At 33.9% G+C, this 23235-nt stretch overlaps 1 protein-coding gene across 2 annotated transcripts in view; it reads left to right on the forward strand.

Annotated features, from left to right (window-relative positions):
* Positions 1-16255, forward strand: part of LOC120071288 (callose synthase 3) — a 34337-nt gene extending 18082 nt beyond the window's left edge. The window contains exons 17-44 of one of the 2 annotated variants that reach the window (XM_039023481.1): positions 3648-3985; positions 4069-4121; positions 4203-4263; positions 4457-4538; positions 4615-4664; positions 4760-4846; positions 6104-6238; positions 6354-6448; positions 6590-6674; positions 6771-6931; positions 7066-7189; positions 7277-7377; positions 7474-7603; positions 8240-8391; positions 10100-10209; positions 10315-10440; positions 10532-10600; positions 10712-10901; positions 11643-11793; positions 12055-12174; positions 12248-12366; positions 12476-12559; positions 13294-13406; positions 13483-13712; positions 13844-14647; positions 14752-14802; positions 15144-15329; positions 15700-15948. In XM_039023481.1, the coding sequence (XP_038879409.1) occupies positions 3648-3985; positions 4069-4121; positions 4203-4263; positions 4457-4538; positions 4615-4664; positions 4760-4846; positions 6104-6238; positions 6354-6448; positions 6590-6674; positions 6771-6931; positions 7066-7189; positions 7277-7377; positions 7474-7603; positions 8240-8391; positions 10100-10209; positions 10315-10440; positions 10532-10600; positions 10712-10901; positions 11643-11793; positions 12055-12174; positions 12248-12366; positions 12476-12559; positions 13294-13406; positions 13483-13712; positions 13844-14647; positions 14752-14802; positions 15144-15329; positions 15700-15948 (4256 nt within the window). Of the gene's footprint in view, positions 1-3647; positions 3986-4068; positions 4122-4202; positions 4264-4456; positions 4539-4614; positions 4665-4759; positions 4847-6103; positions 6239-6353; positions 6449-6589; positions 6675-6770; positions 6932-7065; positions 7190-7276; positions 7378-7473; positions 7604-8239; positions 8392-10099; positions 10210-10314; positions 10441-10531; positions 10601-10711; positions 10902-11642; positions 11794-12054; positions 12175-12247; positions 12367-12475; positions 12560-13293; positions 13407-13482; positions 13713-13843; positions 14648-14751; positions 14803-15143; positions 15330-15699 lie in introns of both variants that reach the window. The other variant, XM_039023480.1, reaches the window with a different exon arrangement.
* The last annotated feature ends 6980 nt before the right edge of the window (positions 16256-23235 follow it).

Below are 23235 nucleotides of genomic sequence, written 5' to 3' on the forward strand. Positions count from 1 at the left end.
ACCTGGATGGTTTCACAATTGGGTTCTTTATTGAATATTGGCCGAACATCAAGAATATTTTTCAGAAAATGTTGGATGAGTTACATACAAATGGGAAGCTAAATGCTTGTGTAAAGGAGAATTTTATTTGACTAATTCCGAAGATTGATGACTCGACTTATGTTAAAGAATTTCGACCACTAACTCTTACAACATCTATGTATAAAATTCTCTCTAAGGTCCTAGCCAAAAGGATAAGAAGAGCAATGGCAAGTATTATAGCCGATACACAAAGTGCTTTTATTGGGGGAAAACAGATTTTGGATCCGGTCCTAATTGCCAATGAAGTTGTGGAGGATTATAGGGCTAAAAAGAAGAAAGGGTGGCTTCTGAAATTAGATATGGAGAAGGTTTTTGATCGAGTTGATTGAAGTTTTTTGGAGAAAATTCTTACACTTATGGGATTTCATCCTAAATGGGTTGAATGGATCAATGGATGTGTTCGAAATCTGAAATATTTGGTGTACATTAATGGTAGGCCAAGAGGGCGTATTAAAGCCATCCGAGGAATTCGCCAAGGGAATTCATTATCTCCTATTCTTTTCCTCATTATTAGTGAGGTGCTTGGAGTTTTGATAAACTGAATTCTTGCCAATGGTTTGTTCGAAGAATTTTTGGTAGGAAAGAACAAGGTACATTCGTCCTTTCTGCAATTTGCAGTTGATACACTTCTTTTTTGCAAATATGATGTGGCTATGCTAGACATCTTTATTTAAACAATTGGCTTTTATGAATGGTGTTCAGGTCAGAAAATTAATTGGGAAAAATCAACACTATTTAGAGTGAATATTGATGAAGACACAGTGAAATTTACAGTGGATAGGTTGAAGTGCAGAGCTGGCAAACTACCCTTTATATATTTGGGTTTACCTCTCGGAGGCTACCTAAAAAAGCACTCATTCTGTCAACCAATTATTGACAAGGTAAACTTGAAATTAGACAGATGGAAAGGCAGTGTTTTTAAATGCCCAAGGCGCACTAAGGCATAATGGCTCCCTGGAGATGCAAAGCGTACAAAATTCCGCGAGCTTTTTTTTTTATGTGAGGCACACTATATAAAAATATTACATTAAAAAGAGAAAGCATAGGCGAGGTGGAAATATAAAAAAAAAAACACTAAACACAAGAAATTTTGCATTTAGCCTTAGTAAACTCGATTATTTTAGTTAATAAAGGAGGAAAATCCTTAATTATTAGTATTTTCTAAAAATAATGAAAAAGCCCCAAGGTCCACAACTTTGAGCCTTGAGGCTTCACAAAAGGCGCGCGCCTCCCAGTAGGGCTTTTTAAAATACTGGATAAAGGTACAATTTGTCTCGAGGTGGTAGATTAACTCTTTGTAATTCTGTCTCGGCAAATCTTCCTACCTATTATATGTCAATTTTCCATATTCCTAATTCGGTTGTAGCAGAAAGTGAGAGAATCATGTTTGCAGATTTTTGTGGGAAGGAAAATATGGTAGTAGATCAAATCATTTGGTGAAGGAAATTGCTTCAAAGTCTATTCAAGATGGTGGAGTAGGGATTGGAATTGGAGATTCATGAATGAGCAAGATTCGCTTTGGTGTAGGGTGGTTAAAAGTATACATGATGCTTTGGTTGAAATATATATTTCTGGTATGATGCTTGGTGCTCGGACTTCACATTTCAGGAGAGATTTTCAAGATTATTTCTAGTGGCTAAGTCTCCATAAGGTAGCAAATTAAGAAAACTTACAGCATATTTTGTTTTAATTTTCATATACAACCAAAGGCTGCTGGAAGATTTTTTCCTTCTTCAATTTATCTTGGATTTTGCGGAAGTCTACTGAGAAAAGCATGCATCAAATTTTTGTTGGTCCTCTCCTATCTTCTAAAGCTCAAATTCTTTGGTCTAATGCGGTTAAAGCCCTAATTTCAGAAATTTGGTTTGAACATAATTAGAGAGGATTTCATGATAAGACCTTGGATTGGACGGATCGTCTTGGATCTACTTGTTTACTAGCTTCGTCTTGGAGTTCCTAATCGAAGTTTTTTTCGATTACTCTATTCAAGACATTTGTCTTCATTGGAACACTTTTGTCTCTTCTATGTAATCACGTACTCTTTAGTTTTATTAGGCATTATTTAGTTTTATCAAGTGAAATTCTTTTGTATAAGAATATGATGAGGGTGCTAAGGTTGTGTCAACCTAGTTGAGATAGTCGGGTGTGCCTGTTGATCCTAGATCTCTTTGGTTCTTTGTACTTTTGTTCTTCTGTTTCTTGTACTTTGAGCATTAGACTCTTTTCATTGATATTTTGTTTACGTTTTAAAAAAAAAGCATTACACAATATTAGCCGGCCCCCTTGAGATAGATTGCATCTCTTCCAATGCTCAAGCTTCAAATGAATTTTGTCTATTATAGGCTGCCAAAATGAATGTCTTTTTGGGTAATCCTCTAGAGGTAGCCCCAAATAGATAAATGGAAACATCCCAGCCTTACAACCTATACGGGCAGCAGTAGAAAACAGAGTGGGTTCATCAATGTTGTCTCCATAAAGAGCTGGTTTCTCCCGATTAACTTTCTGCTCGGAACACCATTCACAAAAGCCAACTCTTTGTATAAGCAAATCCAACATTGTATCAATAAAAAGAGTTTTTATGCCCAAATTCCATTTGATTTAGATTTGGAATAGAATTCTCAGATAGACTCTGGAATTTTATTTGGGATGAAGATTTTATCATGCCCAAATTCAATAGAATTCCTTGTCTTTTGATTTAAATTTGACTAATATGTGGATTGTGATTTGAATCAAACTTCCTAATTTGATTAGGATTCACAAGTTTGTTTTAATATTTAATTATTTAACTTTGAAAATTTTTTTAAAATTTCTTTTAATGGGGTTATTGAAAACATATGGGAGGGAAGGAGAGAGGCAGATGGACTTCCTCCATAAATGTGCAATCTTCAATAGTGAACACGGTTTAAATTGGCAGAGTGGAGTTTAACACTGGTGTGAAGTATGTGGGCCAGACAAGGAGTAGGTTATTAAGCAACTCCACCCAACTCAAGTTGGTTGGACAAACATCCCCTAAAAGTATGGGAGCCAAAAATGTTCTTTAACCTTGTTTAAAATCTAAGTATTTCAGAAAGAGTCATACTTATTTGAATATTTTTAAACCACTTCTAGATTTTGCTACCGAATTCAATTTTGGATTTTAAGGTCTTACACCTTAAATCTTTTGATTCTTGGATTGCAAAATAGACCATTTTTCCTTTTTTTTTTTTTTTTTAAAATGATTTATATATATATTTTTTCTCCCGCTTTTTCTTCTGTTTTTTTCCCATGCAGAAAATAAATGATTGTCCTCAATGTACCTGAAGCAGGTAGTCTACCTATATGTTAATAACTACTGCACGATTGACCAACTTGATCTCCTAGAATTGATGTTCTATCTTTGATTCATGGGAGTGGTTTGTTTGTGTATTCCTAGTTATTTCAACATGTTATTTATCTTTTTGATATACTGAGGACTTGTTTCCTCTCCTCGTTGGTCTAGTAATGGGCTATTTATATTGATTCCTGATATGCAGCTTTTCAGTCGAACAGAATACTTATTTCTTGGTGTCTTTTTCGTGTTTCTACAGCTCTCCTTGATGTGATTCTTAGTTGGAAAGCCCACCGGAGTATGTCATTTTATGTTAAGTTGAGATATATCTTGAAGGTGATTTCAGCTGCTGCGTGGGTGGTAATTCTTCCCGTGACTTATGCTTATAGCTGGGAAAATCCATCTGGGTTTGCCCAAACTATCAAAGGCTGGTTTGGTGGCAACACTTCAAATTCACCCTCCTTGTTTATCTTGGCTATTGTGATCTATTTGTCTCCAAATATGCTAGCTGGTGTATTCTTTTTATTCCCTTTTATTCGTCGGTTTCTTGAGAGATCCAACTACAGAATTGTGATGCTCATGATGTGGTGGTCACAGGTAGAGTGATATCTACTGTATTATGTTCCATTTTCCTGTTCTGCAATATCAGTTTCTCATGGTATTTGCATTGAAATTTGCAGCCTCGACTTTATGTTGGCAGAGGAATGCATGAAAGTACATTTTCTCTTGTCAAGTAAGAATTCATTATTATAATGATTCTTGCTTTAACTATTATCTTTCTCCATCTCTAATCAATCTCATTTCAAACTCTTAGGTACACATTGTTCTGGGTGCTTCTTATTGCAACAAAGTTGGCATTCAGTTATTATATAGAGGTGTTTCTCCTGTACCGCTTGTGTTGCTTATGAACTGTCAGCTCATTATTAAATTATACACGCCAAATTTTGTTGACCGCTCCCTCTTTGATTTACTACTTTACTTGGATGTGTTATTTTTGGCTTATTTCCTTGTAGCACAAACAACAATGCCTTTGCTTATTTTCACTTATTCTGATGCTTCTCTTGACAGATAAAGCCTCTAGTAGGTCCAACAAAAGCAATTATGAATGTTCGAATAACTGTCTTCCAATGGCACGAGTTCTTTCCTCGGGGTGAGTGATTGAATTATATGTAAAGGAGTTGTTCTCTTTAACTTTGATGCTCTAATGTCTTTTTGTTTCTCTGCAGCAAAAAACAATATTGGCGTTGTCATTGCACTTTGGGCTCCTATTATTCTTGTATGCATTTTGTCCATTCTCAATAACGCATTTTCTTTTTCACTTTTTGCTTCGTCTAAATTTGTGTTCTGTCCTAATGAGTTCGATTTTTTCAGGTTTACTTTATGGATGCCCAGATTTGGTATGCCATATTTTCCACATTATTTGGTGGTATTTATGGTGCATTTCGTCGCCTGGGAGAGGTTTGTATGGCTTTTTAAGATTTATTTTTTATCCTTTTCTTATAGAAAAATAAGAAACCTGATATACTGAAACAAAAAGGAAGCAACAGCCTAAGGACTGGATAGAAAAAACTGCGTCCTACAAAGCTAACAAAGAAGAGTTCTCCAATTTCAAGTGATCATTGAGATATTGTAATTACATAAAATCTTCTATGTCTGTTGGGCCACCACCTGGGTAATTTGTACACTATTACAAAAAACATCAATGGGTGCTTCTTTGTCTTTGAATGCCTTTTGATTCCTTTCCATCCAAATGTTGCAGAAAGGTGCCTTAGCTGCACAGTTCTACAAAATATTAGGTTTTTTTTTCACGTACCAACCCTTCAGCGCCTGTAGTAGCCCACCTTGTGCAGAATACTGACAAAACATATTCCTTCAGGATAAAACCCATGGCTTTGTTTTTTTGGTGATCCTGCTCCTCCACCTTCTTGTTTTGTTTTTCGCTTTGGATTTTATAAACTTTGCACATTTTTTAGTTTTTAAAACTAGATGGAGAAAGAGCCCCAAGGCTACGTTCTTTTTGGAGTTTCTGCACCTTCACTCTCTTGTTTTATTTTTCATTTCAGATTCTATCACATTTTCACATATTTTTTTTTTTTTTCAAAAAAAACAGATGGAGAAAGGGCAGTTTTATCAAATTCTCACAATTTTTCAGTAAAGTTGAATCTCCTCTTTTGTGATTAAATAAACTTGAGGACAGCTTCGTTTCTTTGGTTAAAATGATCTATCTTCCTTCTCTATATGCTTTTATTTTCTTAGTGCTCCGTGTCTGATCTAAAACAAAAAAATCCTATCCTTCAGTATCCTGTTTATGTTATTCTTTGGCCGATTAATTTATTTAAACTTTAAAGTTAACATCAACCTTTGGCTTTGTCATGCTTTTCCAATGTCTATACGTTTGTATTGTTAAATCACCGCTAATCTCAAAGGCCTAAGTCGATGAGTTGCGCTGAATTTAATTATATCAATTCTTTAACACTCACCTCACTTGTGGGCTTGAAAATCAATATTAATTATAAATATTATGGCACGGTAAAAGTTTGAACATAAGACCTCATGCTCTCATATTACGTTAAATCACCACTAAACTCAAAAACTTAAATTGATGGGAAATGCTAAATTTCTTTAACATCATTCCTAAGTATAAAATGTGATACACTGCCTTTTGCTTTGTTCTTTCCTTCCCACTCTTTAAGGAGAATGTTATTATTCTTTCAGATTCGTACATTGGGAATGCTTAGGTCTCGTTTTGAGTCATTGCCGGGAGCTTTTAATGCCTGTTTGATTCCAGAGGAACAGGGTGAACCCAAGAAGAAAGGACTGAAGGCCACTCTTTCCCGAAACTTTTCAGTAGTTAGTTTTTTCTGCCTTAAACTTCCTAGTTTTCTGATTCTTTTCTTTGTCCCAAACTTTGGCATGCCAATTCTTTTCTTTTTTCTTTTTCCTGAAAATTTTGGTCATCCTGCAGATTTCATCTAATAAAGAGAAAGAGGGTGCAAGGTTTGCTCAACTGTGGAATAAAATAATCAGCAGTTTTAGGGAGGAAGATCTTATAAGTGATAGGTAAACTTGTAAGATTAAACCCATAATGGGTTTGGGTTGTCCTTATTTTCCTTCGGTCCTTTGCTATTGCGAGTGATTTTATGCAATTCTTTGAATTTTCTCGGTGAGCATGTCATTGGCTTAAGTTGTTAAATATCACAGGGAAATGGACCTTTTGCTCGTCCCTTATTGGGCAGACACTGAATTAGGCCTCATGCAGTGGCCTCCATTTCTTCTTGCTAGTAAGGTCTGTGCTGCTTTTCAATCCATTTTGTAGACCTTGGTTGTTGGAAAAATATATTTGGCTTTAATGACCATGCAGTGTTGATTATTCTTTGTTTAGATTCCAATAGCATTAGACATGGCTAAAGATAGCAATGGAAAGGACCGGGAGCTGAAAAAGCGAATCGATGCTGATAGCTACATGTCCAGTGCTATTCGTGAATGTTATGCCTCATTCAAGAAGATAATCAAGCATTTAGTTCAAGGTGCTCGTGAGAAAGAGTAAGTCTTCAGTCCAACATATGATGTTGTTAAGTAACATATTGAATATACAAGTAGATATCAACTGGTTTTTAATTAGTAATTAGCCCCTTCTTGGTATCGTATTTTTAACTTCAGCATTTGAATTTTACCAGGGTTATAAATTATATATTTACTGAGGTGGACAAACACATAGAAGAGAATACCTTAATAAGCGAGTTCAAGATGAGTGCTCTTCCAAAGCTCTATCATCGCTTTGTCAAACTTACGAAGTATTTGGTAATATTTAATAATTAGCCCTGTTTATCCATTTTGATTCATTGAGGTCTGTGCAGTCTAACTGTGAAAAATATCGTAAAATCTCAGTTGGATAACAAGCAAGAGGACAAGGATGCTGTTGTGATTTTATTTCAGGACATGCTTGAAGATGTAACAAGAGATATCATGAATGAGGATCATATATCCAGGTGTTGATCTAAATGTTGTGATGTCCCAGAAAAATAAAGCCTCTAAATACTTTTTTCCCCCTTATATCAAGTATCTGACATGAAAAATTTAAATAGTTTGCTTGAAACACTCCATGGAGGATCTTGGCATGAAGGAATGACTTCTTTGGATCAACAATATCAACTATTTGCATCCACTGGAGCCATAAAGTTTCCTGTTGACCAGACAGAAGCATGGAAGGAAAAGGTTGGTGCTTGATTAAGAAATATTCACACCTCTTTTTTTTTCCTAGTAGAAGGAGCATTTGAGGCGTGCCTCCTTGCCTTCATATGTATGCAATTGCATGAGAAATGATTGTGTACTTTTACGATAAGGGATTTCCTAAAATTGAAGAATATACTATGACAAGAAAATGGAAAAAATCAACATCGAAAAGCCTAGTGTGTATCTCCTAAAGTTTTGGTGTTAATTACTGGGAAAAGAATAAGAAGTCAGGTGTCAAAAGTTTTGATGTTAATGGCAAAATGTCCATGTTCTACTAATTAAAGTAAATGCTATCGACGAAAAGCCTAGTGGGTATCTCCTAAAGTTTTGGTGTTAATTGCCGGGAAAAGAATAAGAAGTCAGGTCAAAAGTTTTGATGTTAATTGCAATATGTCCATGGTTCTACTAATTAAAGTATATGCCATCGATGAAGAGGTAGAAGGTTTAAATCACCCCTCCCCATCATGATGTTGAACAAAAAAAAAAAAAAAAAAATGAATAAAGCAGCTGGACAGGGTTCACAGGTACATAGTTAAGACTTACTAGAGAATTTTAACAGTTTATTTTCTGTGGACTAGTCTATGCCATGAAGTGTAATGGGTATACTTCTATGTTCAGATCAAACGACTCTATCTACTGCTTATAACCAAGGAATCTGCCATGGATGTACCGTCCAACTTAGAAGCAAGAAGGCGCATCTCTTTCTTTTCTAATTCATTATTTATGGACATGCCTACGGCGCCTAAAGTCCGGAACATGCTTTCTTTCTCGTAAGCCTTATTCAGTTTTTCATTTGTGACCATGGTTATTTTATTCTTTATTCGGTTGCATTTCCTTTGATTTTTTTCCTTTTGAAATGTTATATATCTATTTAGAAACATAAAATTCATTCGCGACCATGGTTATTTTATTCTTTATTTAGTTGCATTTCCTTTTGAAATGTTATACATCTATTTAGAAACACAACTTTTTATTGAAGAAATGAAAAGAGATTCTTTCCAATTCAGGAAGGGAGTGAAAGAAAAAAAGAACAATGAAACACAATTACAAAGTAAATATAAATGCTTTCCAATTCAAACATATGCCTTGCAAAGAGAAGGCAAAAAAGAGATCAGAAAGAGAATACCATAGAGGGAAGCCTTGAGCCTAGCAGCTTCAAATCAATCTTGCCAATGAATTTGCTTTCGTTCAAAGATCCTCTGATTGCCAATATCCGCTCCAGGAAATTAAGAACACATGATGGAATAATGTAGTTTGAATAGTAAAGTATTGGGCTTATGAGTACATGTGTTGAGCTACCAAGGAAATAATAACCCCTGAAGAAGCTATAGCAAAGCCTCAATGAATAAACTAAAAGTCCTTTAAATATCAAATTGCAGTTAAAATTCAAATTGGTTTCTTTATTTGGGAAATAAGGTTTTGGTTTTTCTAGCTTTCTCCAATTTATGGACACATTGGGTTGTGGTCCTAGCTGTAGTATGCTCAGCCTGGACTGTATTCTGTTTTGGTCCTAGCTTGAGGGGTTTTCCTAGTTACTCCTTTTCTTTTTGGGGTCTTGGCTATGCTTGTGTATTCTTTTATTTGATCTATGAATTTATGATTTTTTATTAGAAAAGAAGTTTTTGTTTTACAGCTGTCCAATTTATGGTCAACATTGTGTTGGTCCTAGTTCTAGTCTATTGAGCAGTGAGCACTGGAAACTTTCACCCCTAATCTGTAGATGTTGCATTTAAAAGAGGAGACATATTAGGCCCAACAAGTTATAGTTAAGTGAATGAGTTGAGTTGGCTTGTATTCCGTCAGGCAAACTATCTTTGCCAGTGAGGATTTGAGAGTCGGACATAGGGGGAGGGAGATATTAAATCCCCCTGATATTGTGCTTTCAGGGAAGGACGAGTTGTGGCTTAACGTTATTTGATGGTCAAGGAGGATGGTCTTGGTCTTGATGTATAATCTGTGCATAAGCGGGTCAATAGTACTTGGTGGAATTTCAACCCTCTGTGTAAATTTAGTGATGATTCATCATATGCTTTATAAAGGGAAATTATTCCTAAGCCACATAAATGTGGACCTTTCAATTTCTTGACGAGTTTTTGATGGCACTGCCCGAATATTGGTTGCCGTGATAACTGAATTTGTACCGTGATCAACTCTTGAGTTCATTTCAAGTCAGTTCATCTCAGTTTGTACCCACATAAATGAGTTGGAATACGAGCTTTTGATGGCACTGCCCGAATATACTGCTACTGTGAAGTGGAATGTTCATTTCAATTGGGGAAAAAATTAGGAAAAATTTCTTCCCTTAGTCTGGACTTTTTCTTTTAATATTACTTTCACATGCTCCCTTTTTTCAATTACTGATGTATAGGTGGGGAGTTTTTCTTTTTTAAGTTAGGCAGATTTCTTACCTTTTATCCATTGGACCTTTAGTTTCATTTTCTCCTTATTTGTTTTCTGACACTGTAACGTTAAATTTAGTGTTCTAACTCCATACTACACGGAGGAGGTTCTCTTTTCATTGCATGATCTAGAAGAGCCAAATGAGGACGGGGTTTCAATTCTCTTCTACCTACAAAAGATATATCCAGGTCTTATTTTTGTTTTGTTTTGTTTTTGTGTTGTTTTACCGGTACTTCTGTTGTTTTACCCATGTTCAATTTTCTTCAATGAACAAATTGTTTGTATATCTTTAGATGAATGGAAAAACTTTCTTGAAAGAGTGAAGTGCACTAGTGAAGAGGAATTAAAAGGAGTGAGTGAGCTTGAGGAAGAACTTCGACTTTGGGCATCCTATAGAGGCCAAACATTAACAAAAACAGGTTCTTCCTCTCTCTTTTTGTCAGTTGCATTCCATTTTAACTCTCTTTATGAAATGTTCTTCATCTAACACCGTGTTTAATCGATACCCAGTAAGAGGAATGATGTATTACCGAAAGGCTTTAGAGCTTCAAGCTTTTCTTGATACTGCTGAGGATCAAGGTACTCTTTTCAAACACATCTTTTTTTTATCTGAAGTTTGGAAGTTTGCATTTTTATTTGTTTCAAGCTTCTCTTCTGTTTTCTTCTAACTTCGATTTTATGTTTTTGAAGACCTAATGGAGGGTTACAAGGCGGTGGAGTTGAACTCAGAAGAAAATTCTAAGGGTGATAGGTCATTATGGGCACATTGTCAGGCAATATCTGACATGAAATTTACCTATGTGGTGTCATGTCAGCAGTATGGGATTCAAAAGCAATCTGGTGATGCTCGCGCCCAGGACATTTTGAAACTAATGACAAAGTATGTGAAGGACTGTTTCCATACAACTACTTTAAAAAACTGTGTTTAGAAACCATTACTACTTGTTCAACAAGCGTATTTTGTTTTTTTATTTTTTATTTTATTTTTGACTTCATGTCTTTGTTTACTTTTTATTCATTTATTGGTATACCGGCCGAGATTTGTTTTGGGGCAGCCTCAAGGTTTTGCATGGTTCTCATTCATGCTCTATTTCAGGGAACTGCCCTAAATTCCTTCTCTTCAATATTCATTCGTTGGTATAAGAAACTTTAGACACATTAAGAAGATAGAAGAAATAAAGAGACTTAAAAGAAAAAAACTGAAAGGAGAGGTTTCCAAATGCTTTGAATCATGGACATGCAATAATTACAAAAGACTTTCTTGTGTCTAACCCACTCTTAATTTATTTTAAAGTTTCAATTAATGCACTCTTATTATTATATTTATTATTTTAAAGTTTTAAATGTAATTGAGTTAAACATTCCATTATGAAAAGGGAAGTTAATTGCTTACAGGTTCATATGTTATTATCCATAAAGAAAACACATGAAAATTTGAGATGTCTCCATTTTCTCATGCTGAATCATCGCCACTACCATTTTCTGTTTTGTATACTATTTTGAAGAATGAAGCATCGAGTGTATTTATGTTCGACAACTTTGAAGTATAGCCTCTAGGCAATATCACCCGGTATACTTCTAGATATGGATTGTAGTTAATGGGCAAATATATTTGTTGCAGGTACCCATCCCTTCGAGTGGCATACATTGATGAGGTAGAAGAACCTAGTAAAGATAAATCCAAGAAAAACCAGAAGACATATTATTCATCTCTTGTGAAGGCTGCTTCACCGAAATCTATTAATGCTTCTGAGCATGTGCAATTGGATGAGGTATTGGTTATCATAAGTGATTGCATGCTTGGGTTCAGTTTGACATGGTTAGAGTTACTGATGTTGATCTTGTATGGCCTAGTTCCATGCTCAAATAATTGGTACTGTTATTTTGTTCAATGTTAATTACAAACCATTAGTGCTCTACAAAATTGGCATACAGATTATTTATAAAATATATATATATATTTATATATTTATTAAAATGGAAATAATACTTCTTCAAATTATTGATCAAAAGTAGTTTGTTGCTTTGTACAGATTATTTATCAAATAAAGCTCCCGGGTCCTGCTATTTTGGGTGAGGGAAAGCCAGAAAATCAGAACCATGCGATAATATTTACACGTGGTGAGGGCTTGCAAACAATCGACATGAATCAGGTATATTCAGTTAAATGTAATGGATTTTCTTCTTACCATGTTATTTCTGGATTATTTATATTGTTGTTTGTAGGATAACTACATGGAAGAAGCAATGAAGATGAGGAACTTGTTGCAAGAGTTTCTCAAAAAGCATGATGGTATAAGACACCCCTCTATTCTTGGACTTAGAGAGCATATATTTACTGGAAGGCAAATTCTCTTCCTCTCTCCTGATCCATCATTATTTATTTATTTATTTTCATTTTTCCTCTCACGGCCAGTTTTGTGCTTTCTTCATTGTTCTTGTTTCTGAATGCAGTGTTTCATCGCTTGCTTGGTTCATGTCTAATCAAGAAACTAGTTTTGTTACCATTGGTCAGAGACTTCTAGCCAACCCTCTGAAGTAAGTTGTCCTCTTCTTTTTTAAATCTTTAGTTTGATAATATACTGCTTGATCAGATTTTGAATTGCCTATATCTATCTATCTATATATATATATATATTAAAAGGAAACATAACTTTTCATTTGCAGAATGAAAAGGGACTAATGTTCTAAGATACAATAGTCTTCAAGAGGTTAGAGAAAATGCAAAAAAAAAAAAAAAAACAAGGAGAAAAAAAAATACTATTGAGATACAAAGAGGAGAAGACAACAAAAAGCAAACTTTTAAAATCTAACAAACCAGTTGAAAAAAATCTAGTTATTTCTAGCCAGCTGAACAGAATCTAGTACTGATGTCAATTGAGATCGAGAAGTTGTGTACAGTTTTGGCTCTACAATCTGATAATACTTGATCTCTCAATTAACAAATATAAGGGTAATATAAAATAGGACCAAATAGTTTCTGGGGGGAATTACGGTACTCAATAGTCAAGACTTTTGAGGGTAAAAGTTTTAGTTAAGAATTTAGCGTTGTGACACTAGGTTGTATGATGGGTATTTGTTGGAAGTTGATGAAGCCAAACACATGAATTCCCTGATATGGTTGTCTCGATTCAGTTATATGTTTTGACAATTATAAAGATGTTTATGAATTAGGTTCTGTTAACTGTCCACTGAACTTCATATTTTGATTGGATTTTTAAATCAAGTTTTATGACATTTTTTAACTGTGTTTATATTTTTGTTCTGTCTAGAGTTCGTTTCCACTATGGACATCCAGATGTGTTTGATAGGCTCTTCCACCTAACTAGAGGGGGCGTCAGTAAAGCTTCCAAGGTTATCAATTTGAGCGAAGACATATTTGCTGGTATGCAATGACTTTTCTTAAAACCATTTTGATTGATTTGGCTTTACCAAGCTATTAATGTATCTATAAATTTCAGGTTTTAATTCAACTCTTCGTGAAGGCAATGTCACTCATCATGAGTACATACAAGTTGGAAAAGGGAGAGATGTGGGCCTTAATCAGATTTCAATGTTTGAAGCAAAAATAGCAAATGGGAATGGGGAGCAGACATTAAGTCGTGATATATACCGTCTTGGACACCGATTTGACTTCTTTCGAATGTTATCTTGTTATTTTACGACTATTGGGTTCTATTTTAGTACTCTGGTATGGGCTCTTTATCCTTTCGCTCTATTTAAATGTACATTAATTCTCTGATACATATTTATATGTGGTAATATTTCTACTTTTCCTTCACTTCACTTTCTGCTTCATCTTTATGATTTCTCTTCTTGCAGATAACTGTACTCACAGTATATGTGTTCCTTTATGGTCGCCTTTATCTTGTTCTTAGTGGACTTGAAAAAGGTTTGAGCACCCAACCAGCAATTCGAGACAATAAACCTCTGCAAGTTGCCCTTGCTTCTCAATCCTTTGTCCAAATTGGATTCTTGATGGCCTTGCCTATGCTGATGGAAATTGGTTTGGAAAGGGGATTCCGCACAGCATTGAGTGAATTTGTATTGATGCAATTACAACTAGCTCCCGTCTTTTTTACTTTCTCTCTTGGGACAAAGACCCACTATTATGGGAGAACTTTACTTCACGGAGGCGCCAAATACAGGCCTACAGGTCGTGGATTTGTGGTGTTTCATGCCAAGTTTGCTGATAACTACAGGCTCTATTCCCGTAGCCACTTCGTCAAAGGTCTTGAGCTCATGATTCTACTTCTTGTGTACCAGATATTTGGTCACACTTACAGAAGTGCAGTTGCTTATGTGTTGATTACTGTATCTATGTGGTTTATGGTCGGCACATGGTTGTTTGCTCCCTTCCTATTCAATCCTTCTGGTTTTGAGTGGCAGAAGATTGTCGATGATTGGACGGATTGGAATAAATGGATAAGTAATCGTGGTGGAATTGGTGTTCCGCCAGAAAAAAGTTGGGAGTCATGGTGGGAGGAAGAACAAGAGCATTTACGCCACTCTGGAAAGCGAGGTCTAGTAGCTGAAATATTATTAGCTTCTCGGTTCTTTATCTATCAGTATGGTTTGGTCTATCATCTTAGCATTACTCAGCGCACAAATACTAAAAGTTTCCTGGTAAATCAACCCTTCATGTTCTATCCACCTTATTTATGTTTAAACCTTTAGGAATATCATCATTAATTATCTCGTCCTTTCTTCTTTTCCTTATTTGATCACAGGTATATGGCATTTCATGGCTGGTGATCTTTCTAATACTGTTTGTAATGAAGGTGAGTTGCTGAAGGTTTGGCACAGTAGAACATGATTTATCTGATCTGGCTTCACTTTTTGCCCTCGGAAAGGGGGGAACAAAATATAAACTAAAGCTGTCTATACTAAATTGTGGTGAAATCATGAATTTACCATTGAAGAAAAAGGGAATTTAGCATTTCACATGGTTCATAACAAATATGCAAGCATCTAATGCTACCACATGATTTTGTCAGATTATATATATGTATCCTACATGGTAACTAGTTTTTGCTATTTTAAGGGTAATTCGGATAAAATAACTTCCTCTTATTTTGAATTCAATATTAACCTGATATATTTTTTTCCCTTTTTTCCCCAGACTGTATCGGTTGGAAGGCGAAAGTTTAGTGCAGATTTCCAACTTGTGTTCCGTTTGATCAAGGGTCTAATTTTTCTAACGTTCGTCTCAATTCTCGTCACCTTGATTGCTCTTCCTCATATGACCGTGCAGGATATCATTGTTTGCATCCTTGCTTTCATGCCAACTGGTTGGGGCATGCTTTTGGTAAGTCTATTAGAACATTGATTTTCTCTTTATTTCCTAATTTCATTTTTGAATCCATGCTTTTAAGTTCTATCAATTGGTATCTCTGTTTCAATTTTATTTTTCCCCATTACTGTTAGAGGTTGAAATAAGCAATTGTAGGAGTGTTTGACCAAGAGTGGAGTTGTGAACTCCATTCCTTATATGGCCAAGGAGTTCGTACGCTCCACGACTAGAAAACATCAATTTTATGCTTTGTCTAACTCTTTACAACGTGGTTCCCAAGAGTTCACAACTCCTTAGGCTTTACAACTTCACTTCTTGTCCCAAATAGCCCCTTAGTATCAAGCAAGAATGCCTACATCTCATCTTCCCTCTCTTTTGTTTCCAGATCGCACAAGCATTGAAACCACTTGTTCAGCGAGCTGGCTTTTGGGGATCCGTAAGGACACTTGCTCGGGGCTACGAGATCATCATGGGGTTGCTTCTCTTCACTCCTGTCGCATTCCTTGCCTGGTTTCCATTTGTTTCAGAATTCCAGACTCGTATGCTTTTCAACCAAGCATTCAGCAGAGGTTTACAGATTTCTCGTATTCTTGGTGGTCATCGGAAGGATCGGTCGTCCCGAAACAAAGATTAGTAACACTGTAAGACAACAATCACCTTTTTTCAGTTCCTTGATTGCATATGATGTTGCATCGAGAGGCTTGTTTATATTATATTAGGAGTTGTAATCAATGGGTAGGTAGTAGAGTGCACTACTAATATTTAATGGCTGCAAATTTTGGTTTTGTTGATATTTTATATTTGCATGACCTGTTCCCCTGCTGAAAATGTAACCTTGCTAGATGAACGGGTTATATTTTCCGGATCATCAGGTTTCTTTTTGTATTTAAAGATGATTGTTAACATTATTGAATCGTTTAATTTATCAGCCAAGATTACTGNGTAATCAAATTACTATGTTCATCACCTTGATTGAGTAGATGGTTAATGTGATGATTAATATTGGGAAAATAGATAATTTACTAGCTTGTAGTTGAGTTTGTTAAGATATTAGTAACATTATTCAAAACTCCACTCCGTTTTAGGGATTGCAACAAAAATGGCCTTTAATGTGAACCTACTTTTTATTTTTGTCCAAATCCACCAAAATTTACATAAATGTCTGAAAAATCTTTATGAATTACTTATACCCTCCCTTGTAATCTAAAGTGTATATATACCGTGTGTTTCAAAATTTATACTATAAATTTTTTTTGGAAAAGATCCCCCGTAGGTATTAAATTTATTTTATTTTTATTTAAAGTATGAAGACTAAAATTGGACATTTAAAAATCTTTTTGTTTTAAAAAAAAGAAAAGAAAAGAAAACTAGATAAAGAAAAATATCCAAAATCACATTGTTTTTAATAGAGATGTCCACGGGAAATGGATGGGAAGACTTCTCCGCCCTTTGTTTCAATCTCCATTAATTTACTTTTTTAACAAATTTTTAATTTATGTACAACCAATATATTAAATGAGTCATTTCTCATATAACGTTTAATTTAATGGACAAAAGATATGATTAAAATGTATACTTTGCAGCAAAACTTGAACAAGTTTTTATAACATGACTCATAAATGTTATGATTCTTTCAATGACATCTGTAACATAAAAGACATAGGTACTATAGAAGGCTTTTTTCTTATCTGTCAGCAAGATTTTTTAAATTTCATTGTCTATTGTTTTTTTTTTCTTGCATGGTTGATTTATTCTTTCTAAAAAATATTCTCAAAGTTTGTGTTTTGTTCAATTTTAGGATTTGAAGAATATTTGTGCTGTTGTGTTGTGTTTGTGCCGAAAACACAAGTATGTCAATCCGTGAGATTGTGAGGCTTTTGCCATTTCGACCTTGAGTGTTTCTCTAGATCTTATTGATTTGTTCTTCATTATTTTAAGAAGGAATTCTCAAACTTAGAAGGAGCCTAAGGTATTGTTGTAGAGAAATGATTCTCGATCTTAAAAGGAGCCTAAGACTTCGTTTCGAGAAGGAGGTTCTCCATCTTAGGGAGTACCTAAGATTCGTCGGTGAAGGGAGTTCATTGAGTAAGAGGGAAGATAATATAGTTGGAGTGGAGTCTCACACACTGTTGGAAGCTGAAGTGTTCAACATTAATACTATCATACTTAGGGGAGCCTAAGTTCTTTTGAGGGGGAGTCTCACATCTAGGAGTAGCCTAGATGATCTGTGAGTTGGGCTCTACGTGAGTTGCTGTAGTAGTCGATGTATTGCAGATAAGTATTACGTTGTGATTACTTGACTCTTTAATATTAGTGGATTATCTTTCTTGAGTATATTGCCCCCAGAAGTAGGTGGATTTTTAACGAACTGGGTTACCAACTTTTGTGTGTCTTTACTTGATCTCCTGTTGTTGGTATTTTGTCATTTTAGTGCTTGTCTGTACTTTCTGTTTAACATTCGTATTCGAGTGACGAGTCATCTTATCACTTTTTCAATTGGTATTAGCGCAGGTCACCTTTATCTCGGGTGCCTCGATCATGGATGGAATCAAAGAAGGTGACTCCACCATTCGCCTCCTGTTTGAGATGGAACAAACTATTCATACTAGAAAGCTCGAATGACTGCCTTTTTGAAGTCTATTGATCATATAATTTGGAAAGCAATGATAATTGGATGGACTCCTTAGATTATTGTTCCTAATGTTGGGAACACTCCTAAGCCTGAAGTCGAATAGATTGATGCTGGGAACAAAGCATCCACAGGGAATTCTCATGTCCTTAATGCTATATTTAACGGTGTGGATAAAATTATCTTTCGTCTGATTAACACATGTGTCTCTGCGATAGAAACTTGGGACATTTTGGTTGTTGCTCATGAGGGAACATCAAGAGTCAAGATGTCTAGACTTTAGTTGTTGACCACTAATTTTGAAAGTTTGAAAATGCTTGAAGTGAAACACTTATTGAATCTAATATTTGCTTACTTGACATTGCTAATGAATCAAGCCTTAGGTGAGATCTCTGAAGAGAAATTGGTTAGAAAAGTTTTCAAACTTTTGCCTAAAAGATTTGATATGAAAGTAAAACCTACCGAAAAAGCTCAATATATTGCCAATGTGAAACTTAGGAACTCATGGGATCTTTAGTTACTTTTGAGATGAATTTTGAAAGGAAACATGTCAAAAGAAACCAAGGTATTGCCCCACAATCCCCTGTAAAAGATCAATTTGAAGGGGAAATTGTAGAACTAGAATAATCTTTTGCAGACTCTATATCTTTGCTATATGAACAGTTTAACAAGGTTCCAAAGCACTTTGAAAATAAATCCGAGAATTATGTGCCTCAACATGTTAAAGAAAATGGAAGCAAATATTCAAATCCGTATAGATCTCAGAATCAGAAGAAGAATGTTGATAATTCAAGCAGTATTGATCAAAATAAAAGAGAATCCTTCTGGTGTAGGAAATGTGAAGGATATGGTCATTATTGGTCTAAATGTCCAAATTACCTTAGATAGCAGAACAAGAGCTATGTGTTAATTTTATTTGATAAATACTCTAAAGATACAAGTGAATTTGAAGAAGATGTCAAAGCCCTTGTTAGTAACATTTCCGAGGACATTCATAGGGGTAAAGATCAAGAAAAGTTTTGTAAGGGCAGTAGTAATCAAGAAGATGAAGATTCTCGTGAACCAATTTAAACTTTTTATCATACTTTACATCAATAATGCTTAGATGATGTAAAAGTCGTGGGTATTCAGAAAGAAAGAATTAAGTCACTTATTTCTAATAATCATAGATTGATGATCACTGTCTCTAAACTTAAACGTGAGTTGAATCAAGCCAAGATTGAGTTGGAATCTATGTATAAGTGCATAAAGATGTTGAACTGAGAAACGAATGATCTTGATAAGATCTTGTGTCAAGAGAAAAAAGTTGGTGGAAAGGTCTTGGAAACTCTGAAACAAAGAGAAGATTTGATGATAAGCTATTTCTAAGGGAAAATAAAAGATTACTGCTGGTTGTGACTAGAAGCAGATGTTAGCACATGTGTCCTCAACATTTGCTCTTGCATTCTCTCTGAAGTTTGTAAAACATGCCAAGAGGGTGTGGATATATCATCACTATGGTGAAAAAAAAGTCACAATAGACCTTATTGTTTTAAGTTGCAGGATTTTAATAACAATTTATCTTGGTTATCCTCTACATAGGCCATCAAAAGTGTAGGATCGCTATGGCAACCCTAGAGGGGGTTAATAGGGTTTAATCAAACTAATTAAAACTTTTTACTAATGTGAGCCCAATTAAACAAATTAACAAACTTTTTACTAAAGAGTAATTTAAACAGTATATTTATACAAATAATTTCACTTTGAATTAAATAAGAAATTAACCATCACACTTTAAAGCACAATTTTTAAATTTGATAAAAGGATTGATAAATGATATATAAATTTACGAACTACCAATCAAAATAAACATATATGAGCAATTAAATTAAAGAACAAAAATTTCAAATATTTCAAGCAATAAAATTTAAGAATAAATTAATTGCAAAATTTAATAGTTGGATAGAGTAATTGTCACCGAGAATTTTATAGTGGTTCGACACAACCGATCTACATTCATTTCTCAAGCTCCTCTTCGTTTGTCAATCAAAATTTACTCTTTCCACGACTTAGAGTCGACAGTTACAACATTCCTTTTTCAGACACAAAAACAAACCCGATCATTTCTATGGTTGAGGACAAACGGTTACAACTATTTTTCTGGGATCAAGAGCAAACCTTACAATAGATTTGAAATAAAGCACAATATTAGGAAAACTCTCTCAAAGAGTAGATTTACAAATTAAAATGTTCAATAAATCAATCCTCACAACTTAAAATAGAAGATGAAAAGAAGAAAATTGAAGCTTGGAGAGAGCAACAATAGAAGTTTTATATTTTTAGAGAGAATTGAAAATTATAAAAATTGTTCTAAACATTTGGAGAAGAATATGAGTCTAAATAAAGAGGAAAAATTGTTGGAAACCACATCTAAATTGGACCATTGGGTCTTGGAAAAGAAAATTGAATGGTACATATTTAAACACAACTAACCGTTAAATACAAACATAATATAATATAATATAATATAATATATATATATATATTTTAAATCATTTCTTTTAAAACTCAACCAAAAGTAAAAGTTCAATATGTGTCTAACTAGCCGTTAGCCACAAACATAAAATAATATTAATTTTATTTTCATTTTAAAATAAATCCAAAAATCAAAAGCCTACCATGTGTTACTTCTCCCATGCTCTAAGTAACACCTTTCAATTAGTCCAAAAAAAAAAATGTCAAATTTTTTTTTTTCTGTTAAGCTTGTTTCATCTATATCTTCTTTGTTTGAGCTTCGATTTGGGCGATTCAAATTGTGATAGAATCGTTGTTTCGAACCCTAAGCAACAGACACTTCAAAACACCCAAACTGTTAATAAACTAATTTAAGTTTGTTATCATCAAAGTATTAATTAATTAATTAGAATTGATTAACCTGAGATAAGGGCCAAAAAGCCAACAATCTTCCATTTTTATGATGACAAATAAGTCAAGAAAAATGAAATTCAAATAGGTGTGTGATATGAAATATGTTCTTGATGCATAATTGACACATATATAATTTCAATTCACTTGAACACAAAGAATATATTCAATAACACCATGCTTTCATTTTTCTTATTACCTCTCCCCCTTTTGGAATCAATAAAAAAAAGATAATTAAGACGAATAAATAATAACATGAAAGTTCTCTGTAAAACACGAACACATACTTTGCATTTCTCTCCTGTTTACATGCCTTCTAAAAAAAATAACAAGCAACAACATTATAAATTTTAGAGGCACCATAAAGACTCAACAAAGTTTTGGTTAATTCTATTTAAAATTAATTTCACAAAATTCTTCCCTTTTGAAATCTATAGAACACTCCCCTTAATGAGGGACAAAAGACATTAACACATAATTCAATTTGAGAGTATAAATATCAAATAAATTTTCAAAACATAATTTTACTGGAAATACAATAATTCCCCCTAAAAGGATAAACAATAAGAATAAGAGAGTAACACAACAATAAAGTAATATAAGAATCAATTTCATTCATACATGAAATTCATATATAAAAAGAGATAAATATGTATAACTCCCCCAAAATCAAGGATTCTTCTTTTAATAAGAAATCAATAAGAACCAAGGAGATAAAATCATTCAAGTAAAATTCAAGCAATTGAGATACCAAAATGTCAAATATTATAAAATAAACTCTAATTATTGAAAAACAAATGATATCAAATAATAGCAAATCAACATTATCACCTATTGTGTCACAAAGAGATCATTACAGATCAAATATAGGCATGGTATAGCATTAAAAATATATTTATAATAATTTTGAACCAAATGCTTACATAGATCAAGAAAGTAAATCAATTCAAATACTCACCTTATGAAAAGGAATTTAACAACCCTTCCAAACAACATTGCAACATCCCATACCTTTTCAACATAGGATAGACAACATAACTCAAACTAATTTTCATCCAACAAGAAAGTCATAGTAAAATTCAACTCATGCTCAAAAGAACATCTAATGAAAATCTAATCAATTTCATCTCAAGGATAAACAACATATTTCAAACTCGATATCCTTTTGATAAAAACTTTCCAAAAAAAAAAACATAAGCATAAAGAAAACATCTAATTGGCCAAAATATAATAAATAAAGATAAGTGCAACATAGATAGATATATAACCATTTTTCATGGCATTAAATCCCTTAATTGATGCGATTCAATAAGTCAATTAAGACATTCAATAAATTACATTTTCACAAAAGAAACCAATATAAATACTTATCTCTACAATTCAATAAAACATATAAAGTTACCAAATACGCCGTTTCCTTTGTTGGATTCAAACAAGCCATAAAAGTTGCTCCAATTTGAATTAATTGCTCATTTGGAGTCAAAGCAACCAATTGCTTCTTAAAATCGCACCTATAAAGAAAGCTCAACTAAAAGATTTTCGTACCCATTTCTTGGGTTCTTAATTGTTAGTTAACAAAAATTTTGGAATCTATTTAAGTTTAGTTCTAATATTACTAGTATTCATTTTTGAAAAATAAGAGTATCAAATTTATGTCCAACTTTGCCACATGAATAACATACAAAACTGGACAAAATTTTCTTTTTAACTAATTGATTTTGCACCTTATTTCTATTCAAGTAATTTTTGTTAGGAGCATTTTTTAGTTTAAAACAATTTGGTTTAATATGACTTTTAGCTCAACAAAAATGACATGTAGGCACAAACTTTAGTTTCCCATGTATATCTCTTACATCTCTATGATTTGACACAAATTTAGCACTATTCTTGCAATTGTTAGAGTATATTAACATGCAACGGAGAAAAACAGAATCGATAAACACTCTAATTTACTTAATTTGAGTTTAAAACATGCTTCTAAGTAACTTTTACATGAGAGGGTTTGCTGAACACAATACCTTTGAAGAATCCTCTTCAATACCAGTAGAGTTCCACATGAAAGAGCTTCAATTTTTAAGTAGACCACCACCAAGTTCTTCTCTACTATTCTCTTACAAGGATTGTGTGGTAGAAACACTAAATTGAGCTGGATGTATTTAAGATATGAAGAGGGTTTGGAGGTTTCTACAGAGTTCTTCAAGAAGTTCTTGTGAGCATGAATCATTAATTCAACTCACACTTCAATTTATAGAGCTTTCATCATGCAAATTCATAACTTGCATGAAGACCAACTCCTACTTCATGGAGAAAAAAGTGAATAAGGTGGCTTATTACATAGTGGCTTTTGGAAATCTCCACTTTGAATTTTGATTCTCAAATTTTTTTTCA

This window comes from Benincasa hispida, chromosome 2 (assembly GCF_009727055.1).
Source record: "Benincasa hispida cultivar B227 chromosome 2, ASM972705v1, whole genome shotgun sequence".
Lineage (NCBI taxonomy): Eukaryota > Viridiplantae > Streptophyta > Magnoliopsida > Cucurbitales > Cucurbitaceae > Benincasa > Benincasa hispida.